Below are 26,091 nucleotides of genomic sequence, written 5' to 3' on the forward strand. Positions count from 1 at the left end.
TTAAATGTTATTAGTTTTTAGTGAAGCAGTTGTAACACAATTGAAAAATTATTAAGAGAACTACAGTATATATTTCATAAATAAATTACTTGTTTAACACATTACGTAACCATCTCAAATCCACTTAATTCAATTTATGGTTGTGTGGGACTGCTGCCTATTGTGACAGCACTTGGGTGCAAGGCAGTAATTGGCCTGGGCAGGGTGCCAGTCTTTCACAGGACTCAGTCCCACACATGCGCCAATATGGAATCACTAATCAACTTAACCTTCATGTTTTTGGGATGAAAAATGGAGTACCAGTAGTAAAGCTCACACAAACACATGAAGAATATGTAAATTTCACAGAGACAAACATCTGAGTGGAGAATTCAAACACAGGACACCATATAAATTAGGTGGCAGTGCTACTCACTATGCCACTTTGGTTTAGCACAATAATTTGCAAATGCTTGGGACCAATTGTCTAATAGTGTGTGCGAAAGTGCAATAACACTTTGACATATAGACAGTTGACAATCGAGGAAGGGAAAATAAAAACCCCATGTGTTATGCCAGTCATGGAAAAATATGAAATGGCCCAAATCCTGTAACACAGATGTTCTCTGCCTGTCTTCTTTTTTCTAACTTCCAACCGCCTTCTTTACCAAAACAACCGCCCCAATGGCACAGTTTTTAAAGAAGCTGACTGGGAGAGGTGTAACAAAATAAAAGGAATTATTGTTTCTAAAAGACAGAGAAAACTCATAACATCAAAAACAACAAATAAACTTTTCAGAGCACTTTTTTTTTTTTAATCAGAGGGCTTAATTGTAATTGATGTCAGAATGGAATTTCAAAAGGTCATTCATCAAGAAAATCCTTCTCAAACACCAATGCCAAAATAAAGAGTGATAGTCAAAAATTACAATACTGAACATTGCTTTCCATGAGCACTAGTTTACCGGTTGAATCTATATCTCAAACAAAACAGCTCACACCTTTGCACTGTAATTTATCAACCTGTATCAGGAAAACAGACCACAGCAGAGAAGCAAGATCCCATAGTAGGCCTGCAGGTGCTTTCAGTGTGGTGAAAGAATGTAGTTAAAATTTAATCCAAAATTTCAAAAGCACCTTGAGCATATAAAAATAAAGCTTCAAAAGTAAAAATTTCACAAACAAAAAATGTTTTAAAGATATCAACAGCAGGTGAAAGAAAATTTCTTTGGGAGTCTTGTGGTGAAACAAGTTAGAGGTCCATGGCAGAGCATGATTTTTTTTTAAACATTACAGCTCAGGCTTGTGGGCTACATGTGCACGCTGGTGAGAAGCTGAGAGGCCGTGGGGTGTGCGATGGGGAAATTGGCTTTTGCTTGCTCACATATAAATATGATCAGCTCAGTCATTCTTCATTGACACTCTGCAGGTCATTCAGCAAAGCACCTGCCTCCACAAATAATAAGGGGTCTGTGTCGGACAGACAGGATGATAACGTTCTTAAAGAGATGGAAGAAAAGAAAGAACAGGGATTGGGAGAAAATCAAGAAAGAGTGTTTGAGAGAGAACAAAGAGTAGATCAGGTCCATTAATCTATTTCCCAAAACCAATTTTTTTCACCATATGGTAACAGGTGAATAATACCTTCAGTAATAGTATCTATGTTAAGAACACATAAGGAGTTTGAATATTTTGTTTTATTAATTTGTCTTTATTGCTGTTTTGATTTTGTTTTTTATCATTCTCATTTGTCATCACTATTTTGTGGCCATGGATGCAGCATGTTGGCAGACAGTGACATGTGCACCTATGTAGTGCATGGCATTAAAAAAATGTGCTTTAGAAGATGGTGGAGAATGCAACAAGTGTCCAAACGTTTGTAAACAAAGAGAAATCATTTATGGTTTGCTCAAGATTAGTGCTTCAGCAAACCATAAATCTAACAATTTTGGAAAGAATTACTTGTCTGTGTCTTGAATTTCCATTTTTCCCTTTGAAATATTGAAGAACAATTAGCAATAGCTTACAACAATGCCACCATTTTGCCTCAGAAAGAAAAAAACACAATAATCTCTAACACTGGCACTACTTATACTGTAAGTCCAGAAGGATATGTGTGTGTTCATTATACACAATTGGACATAAGGTAGTCTATCACAGGGCATGCTCACATATATGTCCACGCTATGTCCCACTGGGTCAAATTAGAGACCAGAGGAGATTGTTCAAAGCCCAGAAAGACAGCAACTGAACTGGAGTTAGTTAAACTGTGGGCCTGATGCCATTCATGGTGTCTGTGGGCTGACTAGTAAATAAACCAATGTGATCAAAAAGGTGTCATCTTTATTTTTTAATTATTCAATTAAATATTATCTATCTATCTATCTATCTATCTATCTATCTATCTATCTATCTATCTATCTATCTATCTATCTATCTATCTATCTATCTATCTATCTATCTATCTATCCATTTTCCAACCCGCTGAATCCAAACACAGGGTCACAGGGGTCTGCTGGAGCCAATCCCAGCCAACACAGGGCACAAGACAGGAACCAATCCTGGGCAGGGTGCCAACCCACCGCAGATCTATCTATCTATCTATCTATCTATCTATCTATCTATCTATCTATCTATCTATCTATCTATCTATCTATCTATCTATCTATCTATCTATCTATAAAATGCAAAGTTGACTTACATACTCACTTATCAACAAAAACAGTATTTGTTGTTTAGTTAAAAGTTGAAATTTGGCAAGATGGTACATCTAGGTGTGTAGATATACACTCAGAAAGAACATTTCGATATATCAATATTTAGGGGTAAACCCCCACAATAGAAAAACTAAATACCCCAAAATCTCAAAAATGCTTTGAAGTATTTGATTGAAATTAACCCTATTTTTTTTTTTTTCATTTGGAGATATTTATTAGTATTTTCCTAGCTTACATGGTCTGCGCTATGCTGAGAGTGCAGTTTTTGTGAATGCTGGCTCAGTAGAAGTGACTGATGGGCCAAATGAATAGTACCACTAACCAACAGGGTGGATGGATGACTGAAGACAGGGCATTGTCCTGGACAGGAAGAAAAAGACATGATCGAATTGTGAAATGAAAAGTGAAAGCTTGCCAAAGTTCAAGGAACATGCAAAGCTCAATGGTTAGCAAGCAGTTTTTTGCTGTTGACTACAAGCACTCTTAGATTCATATTGGCTCTCATCTTAGTTATCCATTCTGCTCTGTCAGCCTTCATTCTCTTGGTCATGGCGCTGAAAACCAACCCCTCATCCCACTCCTGCTCTTTGATTTCAGCATTGAAAACATAAAGAGAGAACCCTCAATCACCCCAAGGGCTCTTTGATTGATTGATTTCTTTGGGGAAGCCACAGAAATTGCATCCTGACACTTGAAGTTACTGCTCTGCGCTTCTCACTCTTCACGTTAATACATCAGTGTAGCACATAGGGTACCGGCACTTATGTATATCCACTTCAAGCACTGCTTTGCATATTCATTCACATCTGCAGCCTTTGCAGGGGACTACATACCACTGACAATAAACTTGAAAAGAATACCATATGTGAGTGAATGCTGTTAAAAAGTGAAAATCATAAATATCTAACAATGACAATAATACAGGGTGGAGCAGGGAAACAGGAAATTTTGGAACTAGTTGTTGGCGACCCTGGGGCATCGGCAGTTGCTTGGGATCAATGCGACCTCGTTTAGAACCCCTTGCCATTAGTTACAATGGAGCAGTGGAGTGGTGCGCAATGAGCGTTCACTGTGAAAGCCTTTTATAAGAATGGTGATAGTGTGACTGCTGCGCAAAGGGAATTTTGGCGTCATTACCTGTTAGGATGTCATGATCGTGTCCCGTCTGCTCATGTGATTACAACATGGATGCGTAATTTCAAAGAAACAGGTTCATCCTTAAATAAGTATTCCCCAGGTTGGAGCCACTCTGCATACTGCCCAACAATTCATGGCAGCTGTTCGACGATTGTTTGGAAGGTGCATCATTTCACACAACAGTGACATTCCATGGCATCTGAGATCCCCAGATCTCATTTTTTGTGATTTTTTTTTTTAAACCAACCATTGCTGAACTAAAAAGGAGGATTGAAGAGAAAATCGCTGGCATTCTTCTTGACTTGTTACGTCGAGCAATGCAGAATTCCGACAACAGTCTGTCAGAATGTGCATGGAGAAATGGACAAACACACTCATGTTGTTTTCTTCAAAACATAAAATGAATATTGAATGAATATTGATTACCATCATGAATTGCTTATCCTGTAAAATACATTAAATCATTAAATGTAGTTTTTAATGTGTTTATTCGTGCACTGTGTGTCAATTGAAAATTTCCTGTTTACCTGCGCCACCCTGTATATACTTACATTTCACATTATCCATCCATCCATTTTCCAACCCGTTGAATCCGAACACAGGGTCATGGGGGTCTGCTGGAGCCAATCCCAGACAAAACAGGGCACAAGGTTATCTATTTCATTTCAAAACAATACTCTTTTTTTCTAGCGTTCATCACCAAAAGCCAAATCACTAGAAAAAGCAGAATTGATCTAATGTGGGAAAGTCTTACTCTTGTACAATTGTGTATGGAATGTTCAACAGTAAGCAGCTCCAGTGACCTAATAATATTATTATCACTTATTATTTGTGTGGTGCCTTTATTCAAGACAACTTACAACATTCGAGACACAATTGATTTCATTTCTTTTGGTTTTCCAATTGAAGCACAGACAGGTGAAATGACTTGCTCATAGTCACGCAGTGTCAATAGCAGGATTTGATCCCACAACCTCAGGGTCTGAAGTCCAAAGCTTTACCCACTGCAACACACTTCCTGCCCTTAATATTAACCTTTGATTAAAAAAAAAAAAACTTTCAAAAATGTTATATTGTAAAGCACTTTATTAATTACACAGTACTTCTAGTTCACCTCATTGACCAAAGGCACTGTTACTGGTCTTATGAAACACTGCTAGTGTAATTATTGTAGGTAATTGTGTTTTTTCTATTTGTTGCAGTACAGTCACATTTTAGCGTAGCTGTATTGGAAATATTATTTTCCCTTTAAACTCTTCAGTGTTACATTATAGACGTTCTCCAAGACTGAAGGCTTGCACACTATGTATCAATTTTTAATACCAGCCAAATAAACACATGCATATTCCTTTACACTTCCTGATTTGTATGCTTCTGTTTTCTTATGTTTCCCTTAGCACACAAACAAAAGTTACATATGTTTCAGGTCAAAGACTGTAAAAGAGTAATGAATGTGTAAATAGATGTGTTTAGAGTACATGTGGGTGGTTTAACATAATTATATTTTAGGTTGCAAAGAAACATACAGTATAGTGTTTGCAAATTGTTAGAGTAAAAACATTCCAAGTCACAAGATTGTTATGTGTTGAATGATTAACAGCTTTCTTGATTGTTTTAAGAAAAATATAACATAAATCAAATCTTTTTAAAACACTATACAAAGAGCAATGTGAACTTTACCATCACTGGTAACTGAACGCAGCACAATTAAACTGAACACGTCCGATGCATGTGAGGATACACTATTGGCTTTGATTCACCTCATTAAAGTGTTCTGACTGTGATACTACTGCATTTATGTCCATCCATTTTCTGTACCTTTTCTTCAGTTTAGTGTCTTGAGGGGCCAGAGCCTAATTAATTATAATTGAGCACACCCTTAAGTCAGGTGTCAGTCCGTCACAGAATATGCTCACACACATGTCCACGCTCACTTATAGGAGCAACCTAAGGTCTCCAGTTAACCTAAAATTCATGGCTTTAGGTTGTGGGAGGAAGACGGAAAAGAGAACATGGACACTACACATAGACACAGTCCACGTTGGGATATGGACTCACTTTTTATGGATCTGTAAGACAACAGGCAGTATCCACTGCACCATTACCATAATGTTGAGTCTTTGATACGGAATTATTGCAGAAATATGTACTGTATATAACAGAGAGGGGCTCATAATCAGAGTTTACAAGAATGCAAGCCTCATCATAAAGAATATTCAAGGTGTTCTAAAGGAAGCAGACAGAAACCTTTTCAATTGCAATTCAATATAATTCTTCCTACAGTTTGTACCTGACTCAGTAGGCATCACAGCTCACATTACTGTATGTGCTACTAGATGTCTTACAAGAAATGTGTTTCACACCATTAATCAAGAATGTGTCATAGGGGGGGCTGAAACAATTTCTTTTTATTTATTTAAATTCTCTTTTATCTTTTAGCATTTTCAGCAGATGTATTGTGTTTTCACAATTCTAAATTTGTTACCCCAAGCCTGAGACTGATGACTTATTACAGATGCCTTTGCCAAGTAAAAACGGGGATAGGCATTGATCACCTACAGTGCTAAAGTAGATTAAACAGGTGTGGGAAGAGTACTGTTGTTGTTTATATTGACTAAATTATATGCAAATTGAACCTCTTATGTTTTTAAATAAATGAACAAACATGGCATGATGAATGGGACATATACTACATGACAGGCCAACCGAGGTGTGTAAAGATTGCTTCAAGGCAAAGGTGCAGATGTGTTTAGTCTACTGGCTGGCAAGCAGCAAAATGACACAAACTACATGTGACTACAAATTTGAATCAGAAACAAGAGGAGCTGCAGCTATGAGATACCCTCTTCTGATCACAAACTATAGGGATATTTTCCATAATGTCTCTTGCAAACATTGATTAATGTGTGTATTAATCCAGGTGGTCTGACTACAAGCCTCCTCCTCCGTTCAGTGGATGAAACAAAATCAAGAAAACAGCTTATCACATACAAGAAAAGCATGCAGCCCAGCTCAGAAATCCTTGAAGAAATACCACACAGTTTTAAGTCAAGTCTTACTTTGAAATTGCAAACCTCTCCGTGCACCGCACTGTTTTACAATTTCATTTACGTTCATCTTTTTCATCTTTTATTATTCTCTGGTTATCTCCCTTAGGGAAATCGTCATTTTTAAAATTTGTTTTATTCTAATCCTGTTTCTTATTTTCACCTCTACTCAAAATTCGTAAAATTCCAGGTTTCCATGTCCTCCCAGCCCAGCTGACTCCAAACGATCTTAACAGGAATGGCTCTACTTTGAAGTCTTCATGAGCTGTCAAACTCTTCTCTCAATCATAGGCCTGTCAACCCCACCAAGGAATGTAATGCATTCTCATTCTCTTTCAATCAGTAAAAGTACCTAATAATAATGGTACCTAAGAATTAGGATATAGATAGAGATGCATAGTGAGAGTTTTGTCCTGCTTCAAAACATTCACAGTTTTGTACAAAACGTTGAGCAGTTAGAGCCTATCTTGTAAGAAAGAGCCGCACAGCAGAGATGCATCCTAGAATTCATACCATTCAGTTTAAGAGTTTGAATGGTTAACTCTTGCATTTGATGTTTATTCCAGTGTTATTGTCTCAGAAGATAGCTGGTGGTTGGTACAATGTTTGGTTGCTAAGGTTGCAGTTGCAAAACCATGATCAGTTTATGTTTTAAAAATTACTATTGTTATAAACACAATAGAGGAATCATAGTTAAATGAAAATAGTAAAGGAACAGTTAGATTTGAAGTCAAGAAAGAGGTGGAAGTCTGGGATATCAGAATGTCAGTCACTAAAATGATCACCTAGATCAAATAATCTTATATAAACAAAACAGGTTCTATCATTAAAATCTTCATGGATGTGCCTTTTCATTTACTAACACTAATGGAAGGACTTTTAGAATAAAGAGAACGGACAAAGCAAGGGCACTGAGCCCTGGACGCCACAGTCTTCTAGTGTGCATGTTGTGACGTCACACATAACGGCATGGCGATTTACAAATAACATGACTGCACCCATGATGAAACCAGCCAAATTTCCACAACTCCATTAAAACAGTGAAAATAAAAAAGCAGAATGAAATTTGCACAAAAACAAATATAAATGAGATTCTGGAAGTCAAAAGATAAGACTCACAACAATTACAGGCTGGAAATGTCAACATAATAGTTATATGTGTGCTGGGGCAATACTTAATCTGTTGCTGTGACTGTTTGTGAAGATATTTATTAGAGATGAGAAAACCCTGCGTGAGAACTGTGAGTTTGGCAAAATCGCAGAAATGTTCAGAAACTTTGCCAAACTCAGCAAAATGCATTGGCAGTCAATGGGGAAGGAGGAATTAAAGTGGTTTTGAGCCGATTATAAAGACGCAATTGTGTTTTAAGTGTCCCTTAAGGCTATGGAAGCATCTACCATCTATGCTTTACCAATTATTCTGACCAAAAATGAGATTTGAGCCGTGAGGCAGCAGTGCTAACCACTGCGCCACTGTGCCTCAAACAGCAGAAGATACTGATGGAATGATAATTCCAAACAAAATGCAGCAAATGGCCACAAACTAGCAATGACAACAACTTCTTCAAAATCTTGGCTCCAGGCTCAGCTGGAATGTCTTTTTTGTTTCTGATCTATCTGTACAGATTCTTTGTACATTTTTCTTCCATGAAGAGTATAGAAACACCTTGTAAATAATCATCAACATTTCATTATTATTATTTTTTCACTGTATTATATACAGTATGTTTCCTAACTTGGAGGGGGAGTTTTGACTTGTAGCTGCCGCACATGGTTAATTACACTTCTGCATGCAAAGTTAGACATGTGGCATAGTGGTGAATAAGTGAGTGCACAGGGATCAGTGTTATATATTTGTTGGCAGAACTTATAATATTCTTTTTATTTTTTTTTTAAATGCATACAGGGTGCAAATCCAGCTTGAGTAAAGATCAGATAATGACATCACGCATGTGTGAAGCAGATTGGGACATAATATAAAATCTGATGTGGAATACACTTACAAAACACATGCATGAAAGGTTTGCACATGGCTGCTACAACTCTATAGCATCATGCTTGCCTTGCTAAGCATTAAGGAGCACTTGGGGAAAAAAATGTTTATCTAAGCTGGCTTGTTTCTGCAGCTGTGTTAAACATTCTTAATAATGCCACCTAGTATAAAGATAAGCTTAGTTTATATCATTACACAAACAACTTGGTCTAATATTATTTTTCTGTTTCTTTAATCTTCCTATGCAGATTGGAAATATGGATGATCATTACACATTTAAAGAGATTCTGACTTCAAGAAGTAAAAGGATTGTGGAAAAGAACCTTTCCCTTGAACCAAATGTAAGTGCAATTGTTGGTTTTGTCCGTGCTCATGGTAAGCCTGCATCTGTTTACAGGTACCCATGTTTATCTGAATTTGTAAATGAGAATTTTTTAATGTCACTGTGTCTGTTTCATTTGAGTTTATGTGATGAGGGAAAGGGAAAAGTAGGAGGAGTTGTAGCTATTGTAGAGATTATAGCTTTATCGGATCAAAATTGTCAAATGTAAAGAGTATATATGCTAATCAACCTGCGATACGTTTTCGTTCTCTGGCACCATGATTAGTGAATATAACAAGATTTTCCTTGAAATTATGTTTTTCATACCTGAAATGACCACCTTACCTTGAAACGCCTGGCATATTTAGCAATAATAAGGATGGAGTCAAGGATGTACATAGTGTCAAAAACAGGGAGAAAATAAAAATAATAGCAACTGGAATGAGGGTAAGGCTAGAGAAGAAGTGAGTAAGCAAAAAAGGATGAGACCAGGCTTTAGTGTTTTCAGCAGTAATGGCATGTGCATAATGTGTGTAATGACAGACTGGACAACAAAATTCTTCATTGCTAAAAAGCAGCAAACATTTCCTATTACCTTTACCTATAATACAGTGCTTTAATAAGTGCTACCATTTAACTTGACTTATAGTATATTTTTGTTATAGACACTGATGTCTATAGTTTTGCTTATTAGTCTAAATTTGTGTTCTTATGTATTTAGACGCCTGTATCATATTTGAAAATCTGATAGGTGCCCTGATCTTGTCCTCAGTAAACAGTCAAATTGAATTGTCTTGCTTCACATACACAAACTACATGTTTATTATTGAATAGTAGCTCAAAGCAAAGAAGGATAGACATTTTCGACTGTGATCACAATCCAAACCTCCAGTGTAAAAGCATCTTCCATGCCATACCTCCCCTAGACCAAGAAGCCACCTTAATGTTAGCTGTCATAATACAGAATCAGAAACATGATGAAAAGGGTGTGAGGCCTCCAAAAGACCCATAAAGCAGACTACTGAACTTCCCAACAGAGTCTTACCCAAACTAACCAGCTCCAGCTACCACCTTTAGGTTTCAGTTTTAGCAGGCCCAAAAATGAACTAGCTTTAAAGCTAAAAAAAAAATTGAAGAGAATTACAAAATATATTTAAAAAATGCCTTGTTAGGGAAAGTTATCATCAGACTCTTAATTGTAGAGACAAGTCCTGCAAATAATCTTCATCAATGAGGAAATCTATTGAGAAAAAAAATGAACAGAACAGAAATCAAAAGGACACAAATGAGCTAAAAGGATATGCGTAAAAGGGCAATCCACAACAAACACGTCCCAAATCACTAATACACAATAATACCAGAAATAACAAAAAAAAATCAACACTCGCAACTGATTGTTATAGCATTCAGTAACCCACCATCAGGCCTGCCTTCTGACTGTCTTAAGTAGCCAGAGCCATGATGTCAGGGTGGCCCCGCCTCTTTGGGTTCCACTCATAAAATACACAGAATGGACACCACTTTAAAAATAAACAGAACTCACAGAAATAACAGAAAAACAGGAAACACATACATAACAAATACAACAATATACCAGAAAATAAATATAAGCCAGGGAAAAAAAACCTGGCCATAAAACAAAATGCCAATGTCAGGGCTTCACACCACTCCTTAAGACAGGTAGTAATATATAGTAAGCTATACATAAAATGTGACAAAACAAATAATGTTTACATTGTTTGCATTATTAAAATATTGTATATATTAGAGAAAATCTTGATTATGAACAAGATACATTTGATATCAAAAATATGTATTTGCTTTAAAAATGTATTTTTAACAAAATATCTGGATCTCTACATTTAAATAACTATTAGTTTTCATACTTTAATGTTTGCTGTCCAAATTTGTATTTACATGGTGGAGTGATTGCAGATCAGTGAGAAGGTGGAAGGCTCTTTTCTGTCTAAGAAGATTACCACAAAGTTTAATGTTATAGTGGACTTTAGGGTGTGCTTAAGAGCAGTGCTGGTACAACATTATTTTGCACCCAAGAACAAGCTTATTAGTGTGCCTACCAACTGTTTGGTAGCTAATTTGTGAGGCTAGGAGACCAAAGTATTTATTAAATGAAGGAATAAATTGGAGTAGAGGAAAGGAGGTACATTACACAAAATGATAAACCAAGTAAAACCTAATCCTTCAGGTCTAAGTAAACAATAAAGGTGCCTAATTGTCTGGTATGATAGCTTGTCCACTGCTAACACTTGTTTTACTTACCATCACCACAAAGCACTCTGCACTCCAGTCCTTAAATTGTCATGCCATATTAGCCCATGTTCACTAGCTACCGTCCACCTCTGGGCTCAATAGCAAGATGACAGAAGTGGCTTTTAAGCTGGAGGAGACGGTCACCTCCAGATAAACTTCAGAAGTACTTCCAAGTTACCCAGCAACATTTCAGAACCCTGTTGATGCCATCAAGGAACCCCCAAGTAGCACTAATTGTTCCTGCAAGTTCCCCATACTATAGTGTTGTACTGTTGAATATTGGCTGTCTTCTTTAGTGCTTCTTTGAGGCTATGCTACCCTGCCCTATACAGTAGTTCCTTCGGGAATAGCTACAACATTAATAAAACAAATAGTAGTCATTTCTCGATTGCCACCACTCATACCTTTATAATTACATATAAGACTCCATGAAAATAACATGGCATAACATTATCATTCATAAACCTGCTTAAACCAAATCAGGTTTGTGGGTGGCCAGAACCCCATGGAAATATCAACATATTTTATATATTTTGTCTTGGAGTGTCAGGATATGGTTCACTGAAATATATGCCCACTTCCTTACATCTAATGTAAAGAGAGACATATTTTCAGATTATTCTTATGTCTAAGATTTCTGCAGTCATTTTCGAAATTAAAGCCGGTCATTACTTACTCTGTCATGATTTGACAAATATTTGTTCAAGGTTCCCTACGGGGCGGCACGGTGGCACAGTGGGTAGCTCTGCTGCCTCGCAGTTAGGAGACCTGGGTTTGCTTCCCGGGTCCTCCCTGCGTGGAGTTTGCATTTTCTCCCAGTGTCTGTGTGGGTTTCCTCTAGGTACTCCGGTTTCCTCCCACAGTCCAAAGACATGCAGGTTAGGTGCATTGGCGATTCTGAATTGTCCTTGGTGTGTGTGTGTGTGTGTGTGCACTGCGGTAGGCTGGCGCCCTGCCCGGGGTTTGTTTCCTGCCTTGCACCCTGTGTTGGCTGGGATTGGGTCCAGCAGACCCCCATGACCCTGTAGTTAGGATATAGTGGGTTGGATAATGGATGGATGGATGGTTCCCTACAACTATTGTAATTTGTTTTACTGATATACTTCAATGGAAAATCAACTAAAGCAAAATATGCTAAGAGACAAAGGTGGCATAGTGGTAACTCTACTGCCTCAAAGTAAGGAGACCGGGATTTGCATTTGGAGTCCTCCCTGCATGGAGTTTGCATGTTCTCCTTGTGTCTGTGTGGGTTTTCTCTGGATTCTCCAGTTTCACACCATAGTCCAAAGACATGCAGGTTAGGTGGAATGGCAAAGGTAAATCCGCCTTAGTGGGTGTTTTGGTGTGTGGGTTGTGTGTGAGTGATCGTATGTGTGTGTTTCCCTGTGATGGACTGTCACTCTGTCCAAGGGATTGTTCCTGCCTTGTGCCCTATGCTTGCTGGGATAGGGTCCAGCTCCCCATTGACTCCGATCAGGATTAGAAAATAGTATAGTATATTAAGAGGCTTCTTTTTTTGTTAATTCTATGAAGTAAACTAGTATAGTATATTTTTTTATTACTCCTTAGAAATTTTAGTTTTACATGCCCTTTGCACATTTGTGAGTGTTAATCTACTAAATCACATTATAAAGTGATATTTTATTTTAGCATTTGCTTTTAAAGTGACTTGAGCCACAGACACAATATACATACACTGTGTACCTGTGTATGTGTTTCATTCTGTGTGACCCTTGTTATGGTGCAGTTTTCTACTATTAGAGTAAAATGCCCTTATAAACTGAGGTCAGAACTTTTCTGTAGCCCTGATGGCTTTCTAGGCCAGAATCGCTTTGCAGCCGGATGGCTCTTTTCTTTAAAATGATAATAGTTTTCCCTACAAAGGTAATAATCTTTCATTTTGAGACTCCAGGTTTATTCTGCCTGTGCCAAGCTAACTTTACTTGAAGCACTTGGTTAGATGAAAGGTTTACCTCCCCCATCTTGATATCTGATGCTGGTTGATTTCTTTTAATTTTCAGAAACATCATGCATCTTCCTGGCATGCTGTTTAACAACAAATCTCCCTCCTTATTTTTCAAGTCATTTGCATATTATTAGTTCAATTATCATTTGTAGCACCTGCAACAAATACACAACAAACAGCAAAATGTGCTCAGCTGAAGCAGTTGGTAAGTGTTCCTTTCACATTTCAGAAGCTATGAGGAATCGAATTAGAAATTCTAACAAAATAAAAGCTCACAATCATTCTGAGGGGGGTTAATAAGGTATAAGGCAAATGTAAAGTCTCCTGTTTCTAAACAAGTGCAGACACCTGTTATGTACTACTCAAAAGGTTAAAAAAAGCAAAAGATCACAAATTCAACTCATACTGTCCATGCATAGACTAAAAACAAATGTCCTAGTGACTGAGCTAGTGTGAAGATTCAGGTTTAAATGTGTCCTGATCGTCAAACAGGCTGAGTGGTTTTACATCAGGTCTGAAGAATGGCACCATTTTTACAGCACAGTGTCCCCATCATTGCACTGGGGCATTAGGGTCCACATTCAGGCCACAGGGCTAGCAACCCCCTGTTGGCCATCTCTGTTGAGATGACTGTCGTCAGACATTCTCATGTACTGGGTCTCAGAGACACTAATAAGATTGGGTCATGAGAACAAAAAAGCTTAAGAAACACTGCTCTAAACAGTGCCCTTTCTTTAAATTACTTTTGGCAAAGAAGCACCTGTAGTAGCATAAGGAGCCACATTTGTCCTGATTCATGTTTTGTTCTCATTATTTTATTTTAAATTGTTCAGAGAATCAAATATAAAATTTAAAGAAATTTGTTTCCAGCAGTGCATGTGGAAATGGTGCTGGTCACAATGATTCGGGCTTACTAGGGTACAATTATACAACCGGAATCAAAACGGTAAGACAGAGAAGTCGAGATGAGAAAGCTGTGAATCATAATGGCACAGCTTAAATTATTAAACTGTTCTTGTTCACGGGTCAAATACGAAATCACAGATAAAGGGCTACTGGTGTTGTGCTGGAATATATAAGCAAGTCTTTGTGACACAAATCGGGGCACACTTTGGGAGGTGGTCCTTAGCAACCAGGCAAACTCCTCTAGCAATCCGTCATCCACTCCTTCTAAAATGAGATAAATGTGGTGTGATGACTTAGAAATTAAAACAGAAAAACTTACAATCTTAAATAACATTAAAACACGCAAGTTGACAATTCAGTTTTCACAATATTAAGATATCATGGACTGAAAAAAATAATGTAAACAGAAAAAACTACTTTTCTAATTCTTAACACATACTGTAGGAAAAACAAAGAATCTAACATCTAATGAGGGCTAAAAACAAACCTCTCGGGTGAGACCCACAAAAGGTTTATCAACATTAGCTAACAAGCATTATGGAAAACATTAATTTATTTGCTTTAGGAACTATATTTAGAGGAAAGAGCTCAGTTTGGATGCACACACCACAGACACATTAGGAAAATACAGTACTGCAATGGCACTCTTAAGTCTCCAGTTGTGTTCGAGTTTTTGGTGAGAACATGAGAGTGAATAGTTTTGTTCAGTGCCCTGAGTTCCCTAGGAAACAGTTGTATTTGGTGAAAAGCATAGTGCTTTATTTTGAAAAGATTTTTTAATAAACTTTTTCTTTTTGTAGTGTGGCATTATTACATTATTACACTTGTTTGCTACGACTGGGTGTAGAGTCAGGGAAAGATATTCTAGCTGTGAACACCAGAGGCTGTACAGATGAGAGGAGAACATGGACTTCATTTGCTTGGGTAATAGCTCAGTTATCCCAAAATCTTATTTTAAGACAATTTGATAAATATTGTGATATCCAAAGGGTTCACATACTTTTTCTTGCCACTGTTGTCTTAGTATTGACAGAACAAGGTACACACTTTCAGCCTTGTTAATTTTTGTCAAGTGAGAACTTGAATGTAGTTTAAGTGGTTGCTAAAAAACGTTAAAATATGTAATATTATAAACTGCTACTTGTAATTTACTGCCTTTTATTACTAGACTCTAGCCTGAGCATTTTGTCTTTCTGTCATATGGTTATTTAATTCACACTCTGTCTATTTCTTTTTTAATTTATTACTGTAAACAGCTTTGCCATAATTCTTGGTTCATTCTTTCTTGTTTTTCCTTTTCACATGTGTGTTTTAGTTGGGGCAGCAAAATGGTGCAATGTTTAGTGCCATAGTAGAGTATTTTAAATGGAGGAGCAAGCTGGCACAGTACCTTGATGTTCCCATTTGCTGCACTTTTGCCAATCTCTGATACTAGTTGGCTGGTGTTCCTGTGTGTGTGAAATATGTCCATTTCTTTTTTTTATTAAATTACTATAAACAGCTTTGCCATAATTCTTACTATAAAATAGCAGTGCTAAAGTAAAGATTGGTTGTATAAAATGAATTTGGTCGAAAGTGAATTGGAAATAAAAATCCCTGAAGAAATACAATATATTTTAGTTCATGTAGCAATATAAGGGTGGCATGGTGGCGCAGTGGTAGCATTGCTGCCTCACAGTAAGGATATCCGGGTTTGCTTCCCAGGTCCAATTTGCATTTTCTCCCCATGTTCACGGGGTTTTCCTCTGGGTGCTCTGGTTTCCTCCCACAGTCCAAAGACATGCAGGATAGGTGCATTGGCGTTCCTAAATTGTCCCCGGTGTGTGGGTGTGTGCCCTGCGGTGTGCTGGCACCGTGCCCGGGGTTTGTTTCCTGCCTTGCACCCTGGGATTGGCTCCGGCAGACCCCCATGTAGTTAGGATATAGTGGGTTGGATAATAGATGGTAACAATATAAGAATAGATTTAGGACTCAGACAGTGTGCTAAAGTTGTGCAAGTGAAAATGTTTATATGGTGCATAACTTTTATCAGCATAATTTTAGGTAAACTAAAGTAGAAAGACAAGCTGCTCCAGCAAAGAAAAATTAATAAATAAATACACAAAGGGATGTCTAGCCTTATTTCACAAACATTAAAAGAAGTGTACATCTGATTTATACCCTACATATATATATTTTTTTAACAAATTTGGTGATGATAATTATTAACCTTTCATTTAAAGCATTTGAATCATCATTGCAATCTCCATATTAACTTTTTTACATTTGGTGCCAGATTCCACTAAAGCTTCGTAATATAATGCACTTCCGGTTATATGACATAAACAGCAAGCCCAAAGACATATTTAGTTCTTTTTTTACAAAAAATTGAGATCTTGGTGTGTAAAGACTTTACATAGCTACAATATAATCATTGTGGTAACAAGTTGATTTGCAGTTATCAACTGGAAAAATATTTGTGCAATCCTTACTTTGGTAATAACGTGATCAATAGGCCCAGTTGCTTTTTTAAAGGTAACTTAGCCTTTTCTAGGAAAATATGGTCAATGCCTTTATGAGATAGATAGATAGATAGATAGATAGATAGATAGATAGATAGATAGATAGATAGATAGATAGATAGATAGATAGATAGATAGATAGATAGATAGATAGATAGATAGATAGATAGATAGATACTTTATTAATCCCAAGGGGAAATTCACAAATGTATTTCTGATGTAATACAGATGTATTTGTTTAAATTCAGGGTCAATAGATAGATAGATAGATAGATAGATAGATAGATAGATAGATAGATAGATAGATAGATAGATAGATAGATAGATAGATAGATAGATAGATAGATAGATAGATACTTTAATAATCCCAAGGGGAAATTCACAAATGTATTTCTGATGTAATACAGATGTATTTGTTTAAATTCAGGGTCAATTTCAAACCAACTTTTAAAGTATTTCTTTATAGAGATAACCATTTATGCCTGGATAAAGTTATAAAGTAGTATAGTAGAGGGCCTTTGGGCTTTGGAGGCTGTAACAACAGGCAGTGAGACTGAAGAATGAAAGACAGAGCCTGTCACTGCATAATATGACACCCTTATAGTTGCAGTTAGACGTCAGAGTCTTGAGTTCTCACTTGTGCAAGGGGAGTTGGGTGATTAGCCTTGTCAAATTGTTTCATATTTTTTTGTGTCCTGTGACATATACACATTTTTATATTAATGTGGGAATTGTACAACAGCAAGCAGGTCTTAGTATAGAACTACACACTGAATCACCACTGATGTGAGGCTGCATAATCGACCACCACAATGGCAGCTCAATATGACTTGTAAAGTGAGGAAAACAGGTCCAAATACGTTGTGAATGAGTATACTGGACATGAAAGGCTACAAGATAATGACACCCATAAGTACTGAGGGAGCCATCAATTCATTATGAAATATGTTTAATAGATATCTCGGAATTGTGGGAGACCAGAGCCTCGCCTACATTACACACAAACAAAACCAGCCTTCTATAGGATGCTTTTTTATAATAGGATACACACCCTCACACACCCACATTTTCAGACTCAAGAAAAAGAAAGATTTAACCTTAAAATGTTCCCACTAATAGAGAAGATTGCCTTAAGCAATCTAAATATGTCTATAAGGCAAGTCAAATGTCTTGTGCATTGTAAAGACAAAACAAAGAACAGATAGGGTCTCAATGGGGAGCCACATTTAATGTTGGGGTGAAAAAATAAAAAGCACGCATCAAATCATCGTGATCAGTAAATAAGCTTTTTTAAACAGGTCCAACTCTCTTCGAAAATAATTCTCACGTGATCTTTGACTTTCTGTGTCGGTGTTGTAATAAGACACAAGAACACTTCAAAAACAGTTTGGGCACCATGGTGATTCCTGTATATTGTGATAGTACAAAAAGCAATAAATAAGCAACAGTCATCTTGTTCAGACAGGAGCCTTCTTCAGACTGCTTTCAAATGGACGTTGATGCTGGGTATGATGTCTGCAAGTCAGAAGAGGTGGGTCCAGGAGGGCAGGAAACCGGATGTGACATCAGAGATGGAAGAGCTGTCAGTCACCCTTTCTGTAGAGATTGAAAGAGAAAGGGCATTAGGCAACAGCACCACCCTCTGGTTTGGTGTGTATTGACTACTAAATGAGACCTGAGGTTGTCTCCCAGATAAATGTGTGAAAGTGTGCTATAAGTGCCAAGGGAACTGTGAGTGGCATGTCCTGTGGAGCGGAAGTGACGTCATCACCCTCAGACTTCCCCCAATAACCTACCTGACTAGAGCCCATTAAATGCCTCCCCATGGTGACATGTATGCCTCCTAGGTCTCTTAAATAAATGCTATGCCAGGAGCCTTGTCTTAAAATGAAGTTTTGTTCGTTCCATTCCTTTTTATTTTCCTCTGGGTTCACATGCCCAGATTTCCCCTGGGGACAAATAAAATTCTATCTATCTATCTATCTATCTATCTATCTATCTATCTATCTATCTATCTATCTATCTATCTATCTATCTATCTATCTATCTATCTATCTATCTATCTATCTATCTATCTATCTATCTATCTATGACTGGAAGGGGAAATTCTCTCCTTCACTTGTCCAACTTAATTGGGCGGGTCTCCCCTCCTTGATGTGTCTTGACTTACACAGTTCTGGTCCCCCCAAAAAGAGAGCAGAACAAGCTATTAGGTATCTACTGTAAAGTTTGGTTTTCAATGGGAAGCTTAATGAGCAACGCATATAGTGTATGCATGGAAATATCCAGAAGGGAAAGATGGTATTTGTGCCACTTTTATTCTAAATGCAAAGTGCTAACTTGTTTGGCAGATACACTAGTTTTCATTTTATTTTACCAATACTTGTGTACACGAGATGAATACTGGATTATAAATGGTATGAACAATACGAAAAACAAAAACAGCTTTAGAAAGAACAACTGGCATTAAATTAATGATATGTTGTAATAAGGTAAAAAGAAAAACAAAAAACATGGCTTACAGATATTCAAAGACAGCTGTGAGTGATTCTGCCTGACTATGAAATGTTAATTGCTATACATTTTCACTGGACTATTTGGATGATGCCTGCCGATCAGATTTATCTAACTGACAACTAATGTAGCTGCAAACTAATTAAAGAAAACATCTGACATTTATTCTTATTGTGATATGTTTTATTTTGGGAAGTCTGGAAAGAGATTTGAACATGGATTAAATGATGTTGTTCTGACTTCTAGTACAAGTTATCATAGGAGGACATTTCACTGAGATTCCACTTCTTTCATTCTCCTCTAGGCTGAATTTCTCTACATACAACGATGAATGTTAAAAAATGCAGATGTGCTGTTACTGATGGCAAGCTTTTAAAAGATTATATATAGAATGTATAAAGTTGCTTTATTTTTCCTTTACACATGTGTGTTTTAGTTGGAGAAGCAAAATGATGTGATGTTTAGTGCTGTTTTGCCTCATCGCCCCAGCAGAGTAAGTATCTTCAGTAGCGTAGCGTGGGTGTCAGCCGCCCGGGGCGGAGGAAAATTCCGCCGCCCCTTATTTGGGTATGGTTCAAATTTTTACAAGATATTATTATTATTTATTGTGAAATTTTGCCGCCCCCTAAAAGTGCCGCCCGGGGCGGGCCGCCCCTGCCGCCTCCACTACGCTACGCCACTGAGTATCTTAAATGGAGGAGCAAGCTGGCGCAGTACCCTAGATGTTTCCATTTACTGCACGTATGACCATCTTTGATAATATTTGGCTGTTGTTCCTAAGTGTGTGAAATATCCAACTCAACTCTTAAGTGTATGATATCACTTTATATTACTGCTTAATTTTTATGATTCCCATTAGCTTCCTAGTGTTCAACATTTTTCTAGAAAAAATGTAATAATGTTTTTTTGCTTTGTAGCTTTTGCCTTGCAGACTTAAATTTGGAGTTTTCCATGTTTTTGGCACAATTTTTAAAAAAAGAGTATTTGAAATAATGAAATACAAAACTAGTGTCCCATTCATGGTGGGTTCCTATCTTGCACCGGGTGCTACTGGAATAAGCTCTGTCCTTCCATGACCCAGAATTTGATTAAGCTGGTACAAGAACAAAACAATGGGAGGATGACTGTTTACAGGACTTTTATTTATACTTCTTAGCATATTCAGGAATAAAATTCAAAGTACAAAATTAAACGATAACAAGAGCATCCTGGAATTAGGATTACAAAAATCATTGTGACCAAGAGAGAGACAGTGTGCTTGGTTGACTTGAAGAAGCTGAACATTAAACCTTCTGGCTCCTTGTCAAACAGGCAATTTTGTGTGATGAGACAATCTATGGGTACACTAAAGCAGTTGCAATGTCTGTAAACTTAGTCCCACATCTACCATCTTCATGTGAAGAAGAAGTCTCTAGGAAGTTCAACTCTCCTACAAGGTAAAATTACAAATAAAATGGCAGTGCACTGAAAATCCCTGAACCTTCAGGCTCTTAGAATAAATAAAACCTTTAGGATATGCTCGGTCGTATTTTAGCTTGCCCCTTTGGCTAACATTAGAAGGTTAAACATCTTTCCAGGCATCTGTCTTTCAGGACATTGAAAAGCAGCTACTGAGAATCTATGAATCATCAAAAGAAAGTCATTGTTGAATTTTACTGAGACCTGGTTGCTTGAGAGATAGGCTCCATGTTCTGAAAAAACTCCTGTCAGTTTGGTGGTGTGTCTCCCTCAGAGCTCCTGGATGTGATCTTGGGCTGCTAGATTCAGAGTGTCAAGTGTGGCCACCATAGCCAGTTGGTCTAACAGAGATCTCCTCCATTTCTAGTGACCAATCAGCTGCTGGCTGAAAATATGCCTTCTTTTTGAAGCAGGCGCCTCTTTATTTCAGCCTTGCTATACTCATCTTTCTCACTATACTGTAGTGTGAGTTAGAATTTCTGCACCTTTTAATTTTGCTTATTTGAGTTTAAAATAAAATCGGCCATTGTAATCACTCAAAACAGTCCCACCTCAAATCAATTAAACACCACAGAACTCTCTTTAGTGACAACATATTTTAAGGCATTGTCCTGACAATAAAATAGAAAGACTGGCTGATTTCTTCACTTGCATTTTTAATTTTGTTTTAGCAGTAGGTTCAAGGTTCAAGGTTCTTTTATTTGCCATTTGTGCATAAAACAGTTAACACTAGACTTACCAGAGCCTACGAGATAGCTCACGGCCCACCTTAAATCCATTCGCACCTCTCTGCCAGCGTCTTTTCTCGTGTAAATGTGTCGATAACAGCAAGCAGACTGCTATCCTATCCCCCCGCCCACCGCCGCAGTTCAATTCGCAAAGAAGTTTGTCAGTGTTTATCTTCGAGTGAAGTGCTGGAGCTTTATATGGTAAAAAAGTACATCGTCATTTAGAATACATACATTTCATGTGTGTTCAGTGTCATCAACAATCTCTGTAAAAACGTTGTTAACACAGAAACATTTTTCATGTTTTAGTAATAATTGACAAAATGTAGACATGAAATGTATAATGTGTGAAGCCTGAAATACAAATATGAAATAAACACTTTCACAAAAGGTACAAGTATAACAAAACAAGTGCACTTTTATTCAAGAATTTAACCGAAGAAAAAAGAAAGAAGGTTACGGTAGGTGGTTGATACAATAGCTTGCGTGGTGCAATGCTAAGAACTGCTGCCTTTCAATCAAGAAGTCGCAGTTTCAATATCAGATGCCTCCCAAATTTACCATTTTGAGTAGTGAGCTGCTCTTATTGTTAACATCATACAATAAAAACATACATTTGATTTGCGTCTGTCAATTTATAGTTAAAGTTAGCGGGTTTTTTTTCAGTTTTATTCTCTTACGTTCAAGCTCCCACACCCCAACCCCTTGTTTTGTTATACCCCCTCTTTATTTGAAAACCATGTCAGATCTTGTGCATGAATGAGACTGGGACTGGGAAAACTGTGGACGTGGATGTGAGTGTTGTGCGTGATTGAGAATGACTGTGGATGTGATTTTTTTTTATTCAGTTTTATTCTTGAGTGTTCCTGCTCATGCTGAATTAGTGTGCACCTGATCCATGATGTCAAAGCCACACTGACAAAAAAAGAGAGACTTAGGTATATATGACATTTGGAATAATTCATTTTATGACCTGTAATGTACATTTCGGAAAACGTTGTTGAACTAATGCAACATTATATTCATTTGCATACCTTCATGCGGTTGTAGTTAGTGACCGCATTTATTTGTTTTTTGTTCTGATCTTGGCCAGTGTCCACATGTTGCTGCATGTTGGTATTTCTTTTGAACTCCAGGAGATGCAGAGGACAGGATAGAAAAGAGAGGTCAGTTCCACACTATATACAATCATCAGATTCCAATGTTAACAGTTCCCACACACACCCAAGGACCGTGTTTATGACATGTGTATAAGGTGTGAAGCCTGAAGTCCAAATATCAAATAAACACTTTCATAAAAGGTACAACTATAACAAAACAAGTGCGCTTTTATTCTCTCAGTCTCGTTCACGCTGGCCCCGATCTGACACTGCTGTTTTCAAATAAAGACGCGCTATAACAGAGGTGAACTCATATCAGAGAAAGAGAACAGACGCCCTTCCTGCAAGAAACGTCCACTCGTGCGAAAGATGGCACCGTTTGGATACAGGACAAAGTCCGGCGTCATCCTGTCAATCACCTGGGGCCTCATGTATAAACGGTGCGTACACACAGAAATGTTTCGTAAGAACGTTTCCATGTTCAAATCGCAATGTATAAAACCTAAACTTGGCGTAAAGCCACACACTTTTCCACGGTACCTCATACCCTGTCGTACGCAAGTTCTCCACTCGGTTTTGCAGACAGGTGGCACCCAGGATGAAAGCAGTGCTACTGTTCCTGTGTGGTTACCCTTTCTTAGATCCACATCCATGACAGCGGCTTTATCAAATACACTGAATTAACCACATATCATTCATAAATTTAATGCATCTGATTGTAATTAACCTGTAACAATATAATGGTCCACAGAATGGTCAAACTATTCTAAATACCATAACTGCTTTAGCGTTGTTACTCTCACTTCACCTTCTTCTTCTTCTGTCAGCTGCTCCCGTTAAGGGTTGCCCCAGTGGATCATCTTTTTCCATATTACTCTCACTGCACCACTCAGAGTATTTATATCACTGTATCTGAGTGTGAATCACAGATCTACAGCGATTGGAAAGAGAATTATCGGTATACAGCATCAAGCACTCTCTGCCTCAGCCATTCGCTATTTGAACTGCTCTCATCCGACCAACGCTTCACAGCCTTTTCTGTTCGGACCTCGCGGTTCACAAACAGTTTCATCCCAAGAACTATAAACACACTCAATCAGTACATCAAGTGCTCCTTGTAGAACTGTTTGTACTTGCATGTTACCATGAGGTAATTGTACTTAGGATACAGTTATAATATTGCACAACCTGAGCCACTTTATAAAGCGCGTACAGTATTTACATATGATGACGATATCATTTTTAAGATGAAATGCAGCAAAATATGTTGATTATAATATACAGATAAAACTTTAACTTTAACTACACGGTGCCGTAGTGCTAGCAAGGAGCTGGCTCTCCGTTCACGGATTGTTCCTGCCTCGCGCTGTTTTCATGCTGTGGCTGGCGCGACACTGGAAGGATAGATGGATAGAATAATTAAACATTACGAAGATATTTCGATGTTCCTTAAAAGTTTTGAAAAATCGGCGTTCTAAGCTTACAGATGGCTTAACGTCTATTACAGAGCTGATTGTGTGGCGATTGGGTATTTGGAGAAAGAAAAGTAAGGACAGGAATTGGGGATTAGTACGTTTGAAAAAGACAGTACTTCTGTAATAAAGCATTTCATTGAAGGTCGCGCATGGAGCAGCAAGCATCTTGTTGCTGTAAGACATGAACAATCACTGCGCCACCGTGTTCCCATGTTTAATAACATGCTTTAACGCATATCATCATGAAAATGAGATCACGTATACTTCTCAGTATTTGAATTACTCAGAGAGCTGTAATATTATGAACGTAATGGATTCTGTGTCCTGTCAGAGGAAGAGCACGTAGTGATTCAGGCACATAGAGCACATATAAGATCAAATACAGTACACAACAAAGCATTTAATGTGCTACTTTAGTTACAATGGTATTTGAGAAACTAGTAAATTAAGTGATTTTAAGATGAAGTTTATGATGTTCTATTTTAATGACAAAATAAACTACGTGATTAAAGTGAAAATTTCGAGATTAAAGTTGACATTTCGTGCTTTTTCACACTGTGTTTCTTTTTTTTCACTGTACCCTAATAAGCTTTCATATGACACTCAGACGGTGGGCTACGAGTCGCCTTTTCACGCCGACTTTGATATGTGACAACTTTTTTACTTCGGGCACTGTGCGACTTTGTGAACTTGAGCTTTCGAGTTTCTCCGACACGCTATGTCACTCGATCAACTTCCTGTTGTTGCTTATATAACTGTGTAAACCAACAAATAGTACGTTTTTCTTTGTCTCCATTTGGTATTTGCTGAATTTCTTCTATTTTTCCTCGTACTTTTGCCATTGCCTTTTCACAGAACGCTGGGCTTAAGGGCTATTTATATTGATTTGCATATTCAAAGAGGCGTAATTCTGGGAGGAGTTGGGGCGGGACAGCAAGCGCGTGCACATGCGTTTATTTCCACGCTGAGCAGGATTTATATAGCGGAAGAACGTGGAAGTTGGCGAACGCACAGATTCCTGCGTCTGGATTTTTCTGTGCATAAGCACATTTCGGCTTTTGTGCTTACGTCATGTTATAGTGCGAATTCTACACATGGCGTTATGCATGAGGCCCCTGTCCTTCAAAGAAACAGCACCGCTTACAGAGCTCGCCAGCCTATCATGCAAACTCCTGTTTGTGATTATGTTTTGTGATGGTCTTTACATAAGAAGCATTTATATTTTACTTATATAAAAGCCAGATCGAATGTTAGTGGATGTTTCTTGCGGGGAGGGCTTCTGTTCTCTTTCTCCGATCTGAGTTCACCTCTGTTATAGCGCATCTTTATTTGAAAACAGCAGTGTCAGATCGGGGCGAGCGTGAACGTGACTGAGAGAATAAAAGCGCACTTGTTTTGTTATACTTGTACCTTTTGTGAAAGTGTTTATTTGATATTTGGACTTCAGGCTTCACACCTTATACATATGTCGTAAAGACGGTCCTTGGGTGTGTGTGGGAACTGTTAACATTTGAATCTGATGATTGTATATAGCGCAAAACTGACCTCTCTGTTCTATCGTGTCCTCTGCATCTCCTGGAGTTCAAAAGAAATACCAACATGCAGCAACATGTGGACACTGGCCAAGATCGGAAAAAACACACAAACGTGGTCACTAACTACAACCGCATGAAGGTATGCAAATGAATATATGTTGCATTAGTGCAACAACGTTTTCCGAAATGTACAATACAGGTCATAAAATGAATTATTCCAAATGTCATATATACCTAAGTCTCTCTTTTTTTGTCAGTGCGGCTTTGACATCATGGATCAGGTGCATACTACTTCAGTGTGAGCAGGAACACTCAAGAGTAAAACTGAATAAAAACAATTGACATCCACAGTCATTCTCAATCACGCACAACACTCACATCCACGTCCACAGTTTTCCCAGTCCCAGTGTCGTTCGTGCACAAGATCTGATATGGTTTTCAA

At 37.7% G+C, this 26,091-nt stretch overlaps 1 protein-coding gene across 1 annotated transcript in view; it reads left to right on the forward strand.

Moving 5' to 3' along the window:
* The window catches only part of LOC114649427 (neuroendocrine convertase 1-like), a 591,637-nt gene that overhangs the window by 244,194 nt on the left and 321,352 nt on the right, over positions 1 to 26,091 (forward strand). Inside the window, exon 3 of the mRNA XM_051924736.1 lies at positions 9,122 to 9,214. Within this exon, the coding sequence (XP_051780696.1) occupies positions 9,122 to 9,214 (93 nt within the window). The remainder of the gene's footprint in view (positions 1 to 9,121; positions 9,215 to 26,091) is intronic.

Source organism: Erpetoichthys calabaricus, chromosome 3, assembly GCF_900747795.2.
Source record: "Erpetoichthys calabaricus chromosome 3, fErpCal1.3, whole genome shotgun sequence".
NCBI classification, from domain to species: Eukaryota; Metazoa; Chordata; class Cladistia; order Polypteriformes; family Polypteridae; genus Erpetoichthys; species Erpetoichthys calabaricus.